The sequence below is a fragment of the Rhinolophus sinicus genome, linkage group LG05 (assembly GCF_036562045.2).
Source record: "Rhinolophus sinicus isolate RSC01 linkage group LG05, ASM3656204v1, whole genome shotgun sequence".
Taxonomy (NCBI): domain Eukaryota; kingdom Metazoa; phylum Chordata; class Mammalia; order Chiroptera; family Rhinolophidae; genus Rhinolophus; species Rhinolophus sinicus.
Genome location: NC_133755.1, coordinates 6,327,595 through 6,341,698, shown reverse-complemented (window position 1 = coordinate 6,341,698; position 14,104 = coordinate 6,327,595). Strand labels below are relative to the sequence as shown.

Sequence of the window (14,104 nt, the reverse complement as noted above, 5' to 3'; positions counted from 1 at the left end):
CGTCTCCTTGATTCCCTTCTCCATGATAATGAGTTGTGTTGGAATTGCAATAAGTTATGAACTGCATGGTTTAGATAATCATAAATACCTGATCGGCTGTCCCCTTTGAACACAAATCATATCATATCCCCCTGGTTTTTCTTTTTTATTTTAATTTGTTGCATCTTTGTAGTAATGTAATTGTATTTTATGCCTGCTTTTTATATTAAAAAATAAATAAAAGAAATTAAGACAGAAGCATTTTCATACTTTTCCTGTGAAATACTGGAATGCTGCAACCTCCTGAAATTTATCCCCCAAATTTGCCTTCCCTAAAAGACAGGTTATAGAAGGTGGGTATAGCAAACAAGTCATAACTAAGGTTACAGACTTGTGAGAATCTTCCGCCCTGTCACTATGCCATGGAGAAATACAAAACAGAATTTCAACTAGGAGTCTGTCTCTGATATGATTTTGGTATTTTAAGGAGCATGCAAACCTACAGTATCTTTACATGTTGAGGATAGAGGCAGGGTGCCTGTTCTGTCAGACATAGTGTGCTGACAGGTGGTTTTCTAGAAAGCAGTACTTGGCAATCTGGATTCTTTACAAGGATACTTATTGGCTGTCTGGGGCAGGTTATTCACTCTGAGCCTCAGTGCTTTCATCTGTAAAATGAAGATTGTTTAGTTACAGGATTGTTGTGGGATTAAATGTGGTAATGTATATAGAGTACCTGGAATAGCTCAAATATTTGTTCCCTCCCAAAGAAAAATAGAGAACTCTAAGATAGTGTATTCTTAAAGGAGTTGCTTTAATCAATGATAAAGTACTAATAAAAAAAGTATATTTAAATAAACTGTTGGACTAAAAATCACATATTTGTATTTATACTGATAGATTGTAACTGCATATGAGAAAAGATTTACTTGGATTTTTAAAAAATGACCACTGTGATTTTAAAAACAACAGAATAATTTATTATTTATGTTTAGATAGCTGCTGGTCCCAAGCAGTAGTTCTAAAAGGATTAACCAGTTTGTATTTTTAAAACTGCACTTTACATAACTTAAAACTAATCACATTAAAACAGACAGTTTTAAGACTCAGCAAGCAGAGTTCAAGATATTCAAGTTTATTTACATAGGAAATTAAAATATTATCTAATAAACATCCTTTACTTACTGCATATGCCAAAATAATGCCATTCAATTATAAGGGGGAAGAGAGTTTTTAAATGTTGGAGTTTATAAACTTTTATCTGAAGGTGCACTGTCTGGTAATCTTATGTTTAGAGCACGATATTATAATGAGACTAAAATCCATAAGAACTTGGCAGAACTCAGCAATACCCTTTACTACATATATTTTCAGTGCACAAAACAGTCAAGGTCAGCTGTATTTGAACCTAATTCTAATAATGGTAATTGTATAGATGTGGCCCTTATAAAAATGGCAGCATTGTGCTTGAATCAGAACATTCATTGGGATTACTCGTCATACAGATGCATCCAGTAGTACCTTTTGTTAGGAATTACCTAAAGGCACAGTATGGAGCTAAAGGACTACTTTGGTGTATGAACTCAGGCCAGTTACATTTTTCTTGCTCTGATACACTTGTATAACCTAAGGAGGTATTGAATTGTGTTATGATACAATAAGGCCATTCTGTTACATCTGTGTTACAATTAAACAGTCCCAGAAAGTGAACCGAGTAATTTATTACAATTCTACCTGTGACTTGGAGCAAAATTCCCATGTTCATTTGTGCCGTGGACAGCATTTCTTAAAAGATTCTGAAAGCTGAAAAAAACTAGTTATCTCTAGTTAGCTTGTTGGAGAGAACTTAATGATGACTTGAAGGGTGAAAGTGATATCAAAGTGGGCTTGGACAAATTCCATCAATGACAGCCTTCTCAAAACTGCAATATCTGAGCCCTAACTTAACCTAATGAAGCGGGTAGAGGAAGGGAGAGGGAAATCATTTTTAAACAAGTTTAACTGGCTCTTTCAAGTCTAAAATACCTTTGGCTTCAAAGTTCTGAAATGTTTGGATAAATTTATAAAAGACCTTGATTTAACAACGAGCTTTTCTTTCCTTTGGTTCAGTGATTCGAAATCCATCTATCCATTATTATACATCCATCGTGTAGAGTATATCCATCATTCACCCTTGAAAATGGTCTTCCGGTAGCGAAGTACTGTCGCTGTTACCCAGATATTTAAAGCCAGCATGACCACAAAACGTATAAGAACTGAAATCAGTTAAAAGGAAAGAAAAAATATATATTAAAAAATACTGTTTTCACATTGTAAAACAATCACCTCCTGTTCTAAGTAGGCTAAATAAAGTTTCACACCCAAAACTGAAACTTACAACTATGGATCATGAGAACTTTTGAACAACTTTGGTTCCAAATATTTCTGGAAAAATGATCTTCCTACCATGACTACCATTGGCCACTTGGCCTGACTTTATCTTAAATGTTTAATTTGGAGGAATTTGGCTCTAGCTGATAAGGAATATTATAACTTTTTAAAATCTCTTTACTCATTTTTAAGTCATGTGTAGTGAGTGGTGTCTCAGAACATTCCAAAGGTGGTATAATGTGTTCTGTTTAGGTAATTCTGAAAAACTGGCGCAAACGTCAAAGCCTATTTTATATTGAGGTAACCATAAAAAAAAGTAACGACTTGAGCAACACTCCTGGAAATAAGGTTTATGAGATTTAATGTATCTTCCTGGTTGTAAAACACTTGTAAGATATTAGCTAAACTGTTGTTGAAACGTTATCTCTAGATACACTGATCACTTTCCGGAACAGCTGTCACCTTAGACACAAATCACAATTAGAACATTCTCAATCTGTTAAACTTACTTTTCAATAAGTAGGTTTGTTTTGTTGTTTAATTATGCTTTGACTCTCCTTTCCTTTCCATGCAGAGAATTCAAGTTCTGTGGAGAAGACTCAAGCCATCTCCTTTCCCTTTTCCCACTTGAACCAAGTTTATGCTTTGACCAGAACACTTAATCCTCCCCTCAGAGCTGACAGAGTCAGCTACCAGCTCCAAACTGCCACCTCCGGGAAGGGACGTTCTGCAGCAATATTTCTCAAATCATAATTAGCTCATGGAAAGGGTCTCTGGGCCAAGGACAGATTTCGTGTTCATAGATGGGACCACCCCGTCTGTTTTAATCATTTTCCGAAAACTTTTTATATGATCGATTTGGGAGTTGAAAACAGCCTAAGGAATTACTGAATTCTTTTTGGGTTAACCCAAGTATTCTATTTTCTCCATCACAGTATCCCTTTTTAAAAAACAACAAGGACATAGAGTCAAATGATTATGTCACTTCCCAGCTTTAAAAAGCATTGCACTGTTGTGGGCAATTATGCGAAGTTGCAGGCCATGCGGCCTCGGCACCTGCCCTCCCGTCATCAGACTCACGCCCCACGCGCTCACTCCAGGTCCCCTAGTACTCCCTGAGGCTAAGCCTTGCATCCTCTGCTCGTGACCTTCACACATGCTGTTCCTTGTAACCGTCTCCCCCACCTTCTCCAGATCTGTTTTGTTCAAACTCATCTTCCTGGCTCCCTCTAGTTAGGCCAGGTTCCCATTAGGTGGCTCATCCCGTCTTCTTTCAAAACACATTTCACAGAAGTTTTCAATAGTTAATTGTGTGCTTACTTCACTGTCCATTTCCACTGCTAGAGTGGAAGCCACACAAAGACAGGAATTGACCCTTGTGGATACTCTGGCATCTACAAAAGTAGGTGCTTAATCCCACAAATGGTGACAGATGAAGACCTGGGCCTCTTTATAGTCCAATGGAGTCCAGTGATGCGTTAAACCCCAGGACAATTTACAAATGAAGGAGGCACAAATGGCACAGAATTTAAAAAGGAAGTGGGCAGAAAAAGATTTTGCTTACTTGTAAGATCATTGGTAGTCATTACAGTTGTTACTATTCTTGCTGTAAAAGAAAATTTTCGACAATAAATATCAACTCAGACATTTTGGTATTTAGCTAACGTAAATACAGGAATATATGCTAACTATTCTTGAAAGATTTTGTTAGTTCGGAATACTAAATAGTACCATATTTCATAAAACGTATCAAACCCAGCCATGCTTCCTAGTCAAGTGGTTTTGAAGTTGGTCATAAGAGCAGAAGCCATTCCTGGAAGGGAATTCAGTGCTGTCCAGGGAAACCTGAGTCCCCCCTCCCACCCACCCCCACCCCGCCACTGTGTGCCAACCCCCATCCCTCCCCCCAACCCCAAAGCAACTTCTGAAAATCTTGTATACACATTGAGCTTCTGGTTAGGTTACCACTACCCAAAAACAATGTTTTTAAATCACTGAACTCTACCCCCCATTATTTTATAGAAAGGAAACTGAGGCCCAGAAAAGGGTATGATTTTCCTAAGGATCTAGTTAAAACTGTTGAATTCGTTTTTTCTGGTATGGCACTTCACTAAGTAAACACTTAGGAAATTGCAGCGACAGTTTAAACTGACACATGTGACTTGGGACTTAGAGAACACCACTACCTACAAGGCGTGCCTTTCCTAACCCAAAACCAACCCATACAAAGCTCTCCCTCTGCCTAATAAACTTTGCGCTTAGCATATTTTGACACAGATTTCTGGTCTTAGCTTCTAACTAAACTAAGCCCCTGAAAGGCAGAGACCAAATCTTATCAAATGTTTTGTTGCCAATTTTGATAACCCAAGGATTTACACACAGGCACCTTGTAAATGGTTGTTGATTACATCAGCAATTTAAATAGGAGAGGGGGGTTTTAAAGAGATGGAGTGATTCCATCCATTAGGAAGATGGGCCAACTAAGGATTCTCAAGCAAACTCTTAAGATTTTTAATAAATGCTACATGCTAGTTCCTGCTCCAAGGTGAACTGGGCAACAGTGACCAAAGGCAATTAGGGTCGGTGCTAAAAGGCACATTTCATTCATGTCTAAGTCAGTGCTGAAGCTGTTAGCCTCATCAACCAAAGGGAAGCTGGGTTTAAAACCGGTTCATTTTTCCACCATAAAATCAGTCTTCCATTTGTCATGTATTCAACAAATATTTAAGTACTTGTTAAGCAGAATGCCACAAAATAGACTGAAATGCAATACACAGTCTCCAGTTACAAGTTCCCAAGATCGCCTATAAAAAATGTAGTAAGCAACATTTAAAGATTAAAATACCAGAAGATAAAATTAGGGAGCTAAGAAGTAACATCTAATTAGCAATTCCAGAAGTTAGAATATATACATACTCCTACCAGCAACCCCAGATGGAAAAATGGGCCCTTAAGATAAAGAAACATGAACGAATACAATATATTTAAAAATAGTAAATCTAATTAATGTGACAGCTCTGAAATTTTAAAGTGTTTCCACCTAAATATAACATACATGTATTTTAGGTAATTCCTGCAAGAATCCAAATGAACGGTGGAAATTCTAAAGTTGAGACCAAACTATGGTTCTAGAAAAAGCCCACTGGTGCAAATAATATTCATTCTGAAAAGCCAATGTTTGATTTGCATCTCTTTAATCTGTTGTATCATAAAGATTCAAATTTTTAAAACAAGTTAGTGGATTCAATATAATCATCTTCACGATGCTTTTCAAAGAACAAGAGAGGACTGTTATTAATATTAGACCAGATTTGCGGTGAAAGGTGTGCCTTCACTTTTTCTGGCAGCTGGAGTATGTATGGCTCTTGCAGAAAAAGGAGTCGTCTGCATTCAGTCAGCCTTGTAAATATGGACACACTAGGAAGTGCTATCTGAAGAACTATTTGGAAAGGATTAAAGCTGGGGGGGTGGGGCTCTGACACTTGGACACCGAGTTAACGCACTCTCCTGGGTAGGCACTGGATACCAGCAAACATCACCCCAGCATTAGAGCTTTGTTCTTACCCGCACAGGTGTAGGAAGCGAGGCTCCAGGTGAGAGCGCTCACGGCACCCGAGTCCCTCGTCTTCCACAGGTACTGGAGCTGAGCAAACTTACTGGCCGCACTGATGAAAGTACATAAATTCTGTGTGCAGATAAAACACAAAAGGTAGGTGTCCCTTAAGTAACAAAGCAGAAGAGCACCACGTACTTACTGAAAGTGCTTTTGATGCCCAATTTTCAAGTCAAGCCACAACCAATTTGTACAAGGGCAAAACCCATGTTTAGTGAAAAAAATGCAACAGTGAAACGTGTGTTTATAAGCCACCAGCTCCACTGTTCAGTGAGTAACTAAACGGCCTGCAGGTAGTTTGAAGTTGACAGTAAGAAAGTCACTGCTTGGCCACAAAGACCTATCAATCTATCCCCATCTGCCAAAAAAAAAAAAAAAAGAGAGATGTAGATTTTATTGTGTTTTAGAGCCTGGGGAAAACCATGCTGCTTTGAACTGACAGGCTTGTAAACTCAAAGCAGCAAGCTGAGGCACGTGGGCTCAGAGTTCCTGGCTCCTGTAACGAGTCCCCGCATGTGGTGATAACCCAGACCCTTGGTGCCCCTGCCAGGAAAGAGATCACCCCTTGGCCAGCCACACCGCACAGCAGGCTCCACATGAGCAGCGTCCAGCCCTGCCATCTCCCAGCCTCTCCCTCAGCTGAAACACCCACTTCAGCTGCCAGGTTGAGTAGAGACCCCAGGGAGGCCAGGGGGAAGGTGGGTGCCAGGCAGGCAGAAAGAGAGGAGCTGAGAAGTGTTCAGATTCTGGATCGATTCTGAAGGTAACGCTGACAAGATTTGCTGAGGAACTGGCTGTGGGATGTGAGAAAATGTCCAGAGTGGTTCCAAGCGCCAGGGTTTCTGGCTGTTAACTGAGATAAAGCGGCACAGGGGCAGGTTTGCTGGAAGACAGGGCAGGGCTGGCGGCCATGTGCCGCTGGAGATGCCTGTGGATGAATGTCGCCAGCAGTGTGCTGGAGCCTCTCACTGAAAAGTTGGGAGATGAGGAACTGGCAGAGACATGGGAGGACCAGGTGAAGGGACGCCAGGGGGCAAGGTGTCCCAGACAGACGCCGATTGAACAAAGTGATTCATGGAGGACTCTTACCTACAGTGTCAAATGCTACAGAGGTGCTAAGATGAGGAAAGAGAACGGCCACTGGCTTTAGCGAGAAAGAAGTGGCTGGGGTCCTTGACAGCGCAGCTCGCGTATCTTCTGTCGCCCCTGAACGAAGCGCCATGAGGGGCGCACTTGTCCTGTGTTCTGCTGGGTCCCCAGCAGCTGGAACAGTGCTGCCACATGGCTGTCACTCAGTGAGTGCTTGCTGAATGACTAAATCCTTAACAACAAAGCAACTTGGCAAATGTAATGACAGAGGTGAACACAGGATAACATGGGAGGGGAGAAGGGGTCACCTGGACAAGGAAGAATGACGGAGAAGGGAGGCGGGCAAGTTCCTGTGGTCAGGCCTGCGGTCGGCTCCAAGACGGATCACACTGGGATCTGGGCACAGCTGGCTCGGGTGACTGACCCCGAGCCGGAGACGTGCGAGGAGGCGGCTCTGGTGCCATCTGGGCAACCTGAGCAGACTGAGGAGGGATGGAAAGGACGACCAGACAAGAACAGGGTCAGCACGGGCGGCAGAAGGAGTCAGGGCGAGTGGAGGGTGGGCAGGGCAGGAAGTGAGCACACGCTCCATCCACGCATGTCAGGGCACAGGGCCACGTTATGGCAGACTAGTGCTAACTTTGCCTGCTAGATACTCCACCAGAGTCGTCCTCCTGGTAAAAGCCATCGTTGGAATCACGAGGGTGTTCCTTTGGGGGCATAACCAAGGCTGGACACTCAGCTGCAGAGGGCTAGGTTTTCCTGAGACCCACCATGGATCAGGACTGGGAAGGACAGGGTGCTTAGACCGTTGGGGAGATCACTTTTAAGCGCTGTAATCCCACCCTTCTGTGAATAAACTATGAGTGTGTGAATTACCAACTTAACCATGAAAGCGGTTTAGGGCTTCTGTGGAAAGGATTTCTCGGTCTGCACTGGTACTTGCTTTTGAAAGCAACAGGACCATAAACCTTCCGTAACTTGGGTTTTTCACAAATTCAAGTAGCACCGTTCCCTGTGGGGTCCTTGGGGTTTCTGCCCTGGGTGAGCTCTGAAGCTTTCTCCTCACTGTGGCCTTAGGGCCCTCCAGCCAGCACCTTGTCCCCAAGGTCCCAGTGCCGGCCATGGGATAGGCACCAGAAAACACCTGGGGACAGCAATAGTCTGTGCTGGGTGAGGGGAGAAGAAAACTCCATTCTATGAACTATTAGAACATCAGTGTGTGGTTCAAACAGAGCATTCACTGAGAAGGGCACCGAAGAAACAAAACCACTTCCGCCTTTGACCTCTGGACCTGGTTCCTGTAGAGCCTATGTCCCCGTCATCCCGGAATGACGTCCGTGGGCGTCAAAGCTCCTGCTGCTGCCATCCTGGTCACCCCAAACAGCCAGAGCCGCACAGACTCGACCAGCAGGAGCAGCTACTGAGATCCTAGAGATGTTTTTGTAGGGTGGCCAGATGTACCCAATAAAAATATAGGGCACCCAGTTACATCTGAATTTCAGATCCACAACAAATCATTTTTAGCACAAGTATGTCCTGTGCAATATTTGGAACTCTACTAAATACTTACACTAAATACTTAGTGTAATACTTATACTAAAATATTATTCATTTTTAATATGGTAACCCTACTTATTTGCTCTCCGAATGTCACACGGTTGAAACGTAACAGAATCAAGACCACTTTCCAAGAAAGGGTCACCAACAAGATTTTGGGGAAGAAGGGAGTGAAATTCCCAAGTTGGATGTGGCAGACAGTGACTTGTGACCACCAATTAGTCCTCCTCCGTTTCTCATTGGGTGGAAACGTTCACTTCTGTCACCTTGGAGAGAAGATCTAGGGTCAAATGCTTCCTGACCCACTATCAGAATCCTATTCTCACAGCATGGGAATTATGGGCTCTTAACCGAGGAAGGAAAAAAAGTACAGGGCTTATGTTTCCCAACATGGACAAAAATGTTTGGGAGAGCAAACCTAGAAAAATAACGAGTAGGTAACCAATATGTAATCATTCACCAGACAGGAAGCTCTTTAATTTATACTCAGTTCTTCATTCTACTACCGTTATCTACCTCCCGGATCCGGTTCTCTACAGCCCCCAAAAAAGGAAGCGAAAAAAACTGCTATACATTTAAGTGAGAATAATGACTTAATATTTGGAGAGCACTGCATTTTCTTCCCACTGTCTTTTGGTACAGCTGAAAACTGAGCAGGTTAAACACCTGATCTATCAAGTTCTTTGCAGGGCAGCGGCATGGAGAGAAGAATGACAGACTATCTCACACACTCTTTTCACACTTACCATGGCCAGGTCTATGACCCACTTCTGCAGGGTGAGGAGGAACCACGACGTCACGAATCTTACCAAGTGCTAAGGAAGTGGCCTGATTGGCAGGGCCAACTCCTCCGTCCCCCTTTCTCCCCTTTCCCTTCACCCCCCCCCCCAGTGCCCATGGAAACAAACCCAGACCACAGAGGTTACGCAGATGAGCCAAGTGGGGAATTGGGAGCGGCTCTGCTAGAACTTGTCAGATTTGGAAAAGACAAAAACAGTTTCAAGTGAACACTTGCTAGGAGTCCAAAAGAACAGAAGCAGATTATGCAAGAAAATTACAATTGAACCCTGTGTTCACAAACTGTTCCTAGGGTTGGGAACATTCCAAATGATTTTAATTTCTGGCTTAATTCCCGACCATGCAGACATCTCCAATGTAATGTCGAAAGATAAGCTCTTGATGAGAGAGGTCCAACATTATAAAGTAGTCATACCCTGTAAAATTGGTGTCACACTCAACTCTACTGATTACCCCCTTCCCACTAACTCCTGTGTAAAAAGGATCTAGTGCGGAGAGCAATGCTAGGAGACAGGAGGAGTGATATTTGATTTTTATCAAGCTCAATGATGTTGCAGGAATCGAGAGCCCAGCTAGAGAAGCTGAAGCAAACACAGGAGAGGAAGCGGCCAGGCAGTGAGGGGATAGCCAGGAGCCTCTGCTGTGACCTTCGACAACTCTCTTTCCATCTCCTGACCTTGGTTTGCTTATCCGCAACATGGATTTAACATTCCCTGTCCTGTCTACCTTCTCAATGCCTTGTGGCTCATCGTAGGGACCCAACAGGTTGCTATGATTCTAATTAATAACATTATTGAAATAAAAGGACTGAAACAGACAATGCCCTGTGCTAACAGCCAGGAGATTAACTCTTAGCAACCTAGTCAGCACCCATGCTTCTCACCGCTCTGCGCCCACACCCTCCAGGCGATCAGACCTGCCAGCACCCTCCCTCTTTCCTCTGCCCTGAAGATCAGGTCACAGATGTGACAGGCTTCACTGACTGCCAATCAAAGGCTTGCCTGGCCTTCTAAGGAGTGTGAAGTTCAACTAGAGATAAAGTAGTTTGTACAAAGAGCTGAAATGAAAGCCAGGCTGTGGGGACATGTCTGTGTGGTGACCAGGCCCCCACTGAGACTCTCCTAAAGCCTCACGAGCTCACACCCTTCCACACACAGGCAGTAAGGGAGCAGGCTGACCAAGTGTTAGCGACAGTGTGTTAAATGCCAGACATTCTCATGACTATGACTTAACTACTCTCGGGACATTTCCAGGCCCTTTCCCTAGAGAATAAAGCTGGGCAATGTCGCTCTTGGCAGGGGTGCTTCCGTCACTCAGCACGCCCAGCAGTAAGGTCTTAACGTGGCCTGTCTGGCCCCTGTGGGGCACCTTGGTCTGGGTGGGGAGACCACCAAGCAGGAAGGCACAAGGGCAGCTGTGGGCTGTAGAGATATATTCGCTCAATGAAGGCTTGCATTTGGGATTCTTTTTAGTTTAACTGGGAAAGGGCCCTGCTGAATAATATGTACTATTAGCAAAAGCAGCACCCCGGTCCCATCCCCGACTCCAATGGCGAAAGGATACAGGGCGATGTACGGCACTGCCCGGTACACGTTCCCGCTGAAATGGAACACACACAGCAGGAGGATGACATCTGCAGGGAAAGGCTTGGAGTGAGAGGGAGGAGGGACCCCAGGGCCGCCCTGGGCACGAAGAGCTCGGTTACCTTGTGCGATGAGAATGGGGTACTCCAGGTAGGTCAGCAGCGGGTACTCATAGTAACACTGGTACCGGAGAAACACCAGGAACCTGGAAGGAGAGAGAGCACACCTGAACTGGGCCTGACCCGACACCCAACAAGGGAGGTCGGCCTCACCCAAGAGTACAGACTTGTCTGCAAAACCTCAGAACTGGTGGCTGGAGCCTGCAGAAGTCAAGGAGGGAGGCTGAGAACAAAAAGGATGGAATGTAAGTTTAATCATCTCCACCATTCGGGGAGCATCAGGACTGGCTGGGCTCTGGAGATAATACACACGATCTCTGTCAAGTCCCTTAGGATGGTCACTTACAAACGATTTTTGCAGAGGGCAATCCGCTGGATTAGAAGACACCAGGGCTTCCAGGCCCAGGCCTGCCTGTCCCCAAAACGAAACCTGCCCTGGACACCTGTTCCAGGAAGAGCATAGCAGCTGCCTGGCAGGGAGCACCTCCCTTGGTCTGTCCCCACCCGCTTCATCTCTCCCCCACCCCAGCCCCCCTCCCAGCTCCGGAGGTCCCCTCAGTGCCTAGTCCTTGCACGGGCATCACTCTTCGTGACCTCAGTCTGCACTTGCACGCTAAGCCCTGCAGAACCCTTAGACAGGCCGCCTCCCTCCCAACTTCCAGGCTCTCTGGTCCAGGGAAGCCACATTCCACCACCAGAGGGCTGGTTTTTGCTAAGGTAAACTGTTCAAGTTTTAGGTGACACAGCAGGATGAAGGCCAAGACCTGGCCTTGTACCTCCGGGAGGAGTGGTAGGGTGTGGTGGGCAGACTCCGGACTCTACAGACATGTCAGTCTTCCCTTCATCGTTGTCTTCTCTGCCCCTCAACCCCTCGCGGCCAAAACTGAGGCCATTTCTGACCAGCCACTTCCAGCCGGTATCCCCCATCCTCCGGGGTCCCTCTCTACTCTCCAATCCTCGCCATCCAGCCTGGGGGCCCCAATGTTGCAGTCATTCACAAACTCGTGAGGGGTCACACACCCTCTTGTTGGTGAAGCCTTTCCGCACCAAACTTCTCACTGCGTGGGCGCCTGGGGCAGGTCCCCCAAAGGTCCAGCTCCTCATTCCTACCACACCCCCAGGTCTCCTCTGACTCCTTCCCTCTCCTGTGGCTTCTTTCTTGCCCCAGATCCCGGGGTCAACCACGGAGCGCTTCTGCTGAGGGCCGGCCCTCAGAGCCCCCCAGGAGATAAGTGGGGGGCCTGGGCTGGGGGAGAGCGAAGCGGAGAGGACAAGGGGCTAGACAGCTGGATTGCATGTGCCAGATTTTCCCACTAATTCGAGTCTTCCCAGCCAAGTTTCACAACTGCGATTGTGTTTAGGTCTAAATATTCAGTGAGGGCACCCACTCGGGATTTCTGATGGATGAGCATGCTCTAGGAGCGACCTGGGTTCCTCTCTGCCCGAGTCCCACCCACCCTTCAATCACCGAATCCAGTCGCCCTCCTCCGCAGCTTCCAAAAAGCATTCCATTCTCTGAATCCTCCCACCCCACTCCCAAACGTGGAGCTTTTAAAAGCCACAAGGTCCTAAAAAACGTTCAACCCCTCATTTTACAGGTGAGGAAACCGAGTTCTGAGACAGGAAGTGATGGTAGGGCGTGGATTCAGGGGTAATGTACAGTCCAGCGCCACTTCAGGAGGGGGATACTGAGAAATGCATCCTTAGGCTATTCCGTCCTCCTGCGAATACAGTCGAGTGTATTTTCCTAAACCTAGCTGGTACAGCCTACACCTGTAATTGTATGTGCTGTACTTTTATACGACTGATAGGTTTGTTTACACCAGCATCACCACAAACCCGTAGGGCGTGCTATGACAGTAAGCGGCTAAGAGGTCACTAGGTGACAGAAATTTCTCAGCTCCATTTGAATCTATGGGACCACCATTGTGATATATGCGTCCATTGTTGATCTAAACGTTCTTGTGCGGCAGGTGACTGTCTATGAGAGTCTCCGGTTGCCAGCGGCCCTGCTCAAAGACCGACCGATGGTTGGTTTTGTCACTAAGGGAGGGGGACGGATTTAGCTGGGTGTCAGTTATCTCATCTGTAAAATGGGCCTGTACCGTCAATTCGTTACCACCATTTGCTGATGGGCAACAAATAAAGGGGAAGCGAGTGGCCCGGGGAAGCGCCCTTCCTAGTCACTCTCCGCCCGGCTCCCCACGCCCCTACGTATTTACGCGGGGGGCTCCCTGGGCTTCCGCAGGGCAGAGGCGAGGGAGGAAGGGCAGCGCCCGCCGCCACCCGGGTCCTTACCCCGCCAGCTCCAGCAGTAAACTCGGGAGGCTGAGGCCCCGCGCGCTGCGCGCCGCCAGCAGGGCGGAAATCTGCGGCAGCTTCAGCGCCGCGCACACACCCAGGGTGCTCCAGTTGCAAAACCCCAGCAGCTCCGAGGTCATGGCGCCGGCGGCTGGGGGCTCGAGCCTCGGGGGGCTGCTTAGCACTCGGCTGCGGGGCTCGTAGAGTCCTTCCGCCTTTCCTGGCCCCGAGTTCGCGCCTGGCCCCGCCCGAGCCGCGGGACACCGAGCCCCGCTCGCCCAGCCGCGGTCCTCTCAGCCGGGACCCGCAGCTCCGCCCAGATCCCCGGCCCGGGCCTCGCCCAGCGTCCGCTCCGCCCACCCCGGCTCCGTCCCGCCCCGGCTCGCCCCGCCCGTCCCCGGGCCCCGCGCGGTCGCGCCCCGCTCAGTCTGGCCCCGCGCGGCCCGCGGCCGCAGTGTCTGGGTCCGCTTCCCGGGTCCGCCCTCGGGCAGCCGTGCCCTGCGTGGGCTATACCCGCTGCTGACTCACTTTTCCGTGTTAAGCCGACCCGCGCAGCTCTGAGCCGGGAGAGAACCGCCCCCACACACACACATGCACACGCACACGCACACGCACACGCAGTACCACTGTACCACGACTTGGGTGGGCAGAGACTGAACCCCGGAAGGGCAAGCAGGCACTCCTCGTGGGGA

General features: G+C 47.0%; 1 protein-coding gene across 3 annotated transcripts; it reads right to left on the bottom strand.

Moving 5' to 3' along the window:
- Window positions 1-1,093: 1,093 nt before the first annotated feature.
- Window positions 1,094-14,020, bottom strand: SLC66A3 (solute carrier family 66 member 3). Of its 3 annotated transcripts, none has more exons than XM_074331689.1 (7): window positions 13,941-14,020; window positions 11,115-11,197; window positions 10,973-11,042; window positions 9,358-9,415; window positions 5,914-6,034; window positions 3,914-3,955; window positions 1,094-2,234 (listed from the first exon to the last, which is right to left on the bottom strand). In XM_074331689.1, the coding sequence occupies exons 1-7, from the start codon at window positions 14,003-14,005 to the stop codon at window positions 2,143-2,145; spliced, it is 531 nt and encodes a 176-aa protein (XP_074187790.1). In that variant the 5' UTR covers window positions 14,006-14,020; the 3' UTR covers window positions 1,094-2,142. The 3 variants fall into 3 exon arrangements, with proteins under 3 accessions (XP_074187790.1, XP_019605927.1, XP_019605843.2); XM_019750368.2 differs by lacking the exon at window positions 13,941-14,020 and adding an exon at window positions 13,410-13,751; XM_019750284.2 differs by lacking the exons at window positions 1,094-2,234; window positions 3,914-3,955; window positions 13,941-14,020 and adding exons at window positions 4,270-5,788; window positions 13,410-13,758.
- Window positions 14,021-14,104: the final 84 nt, after the last annotated feature.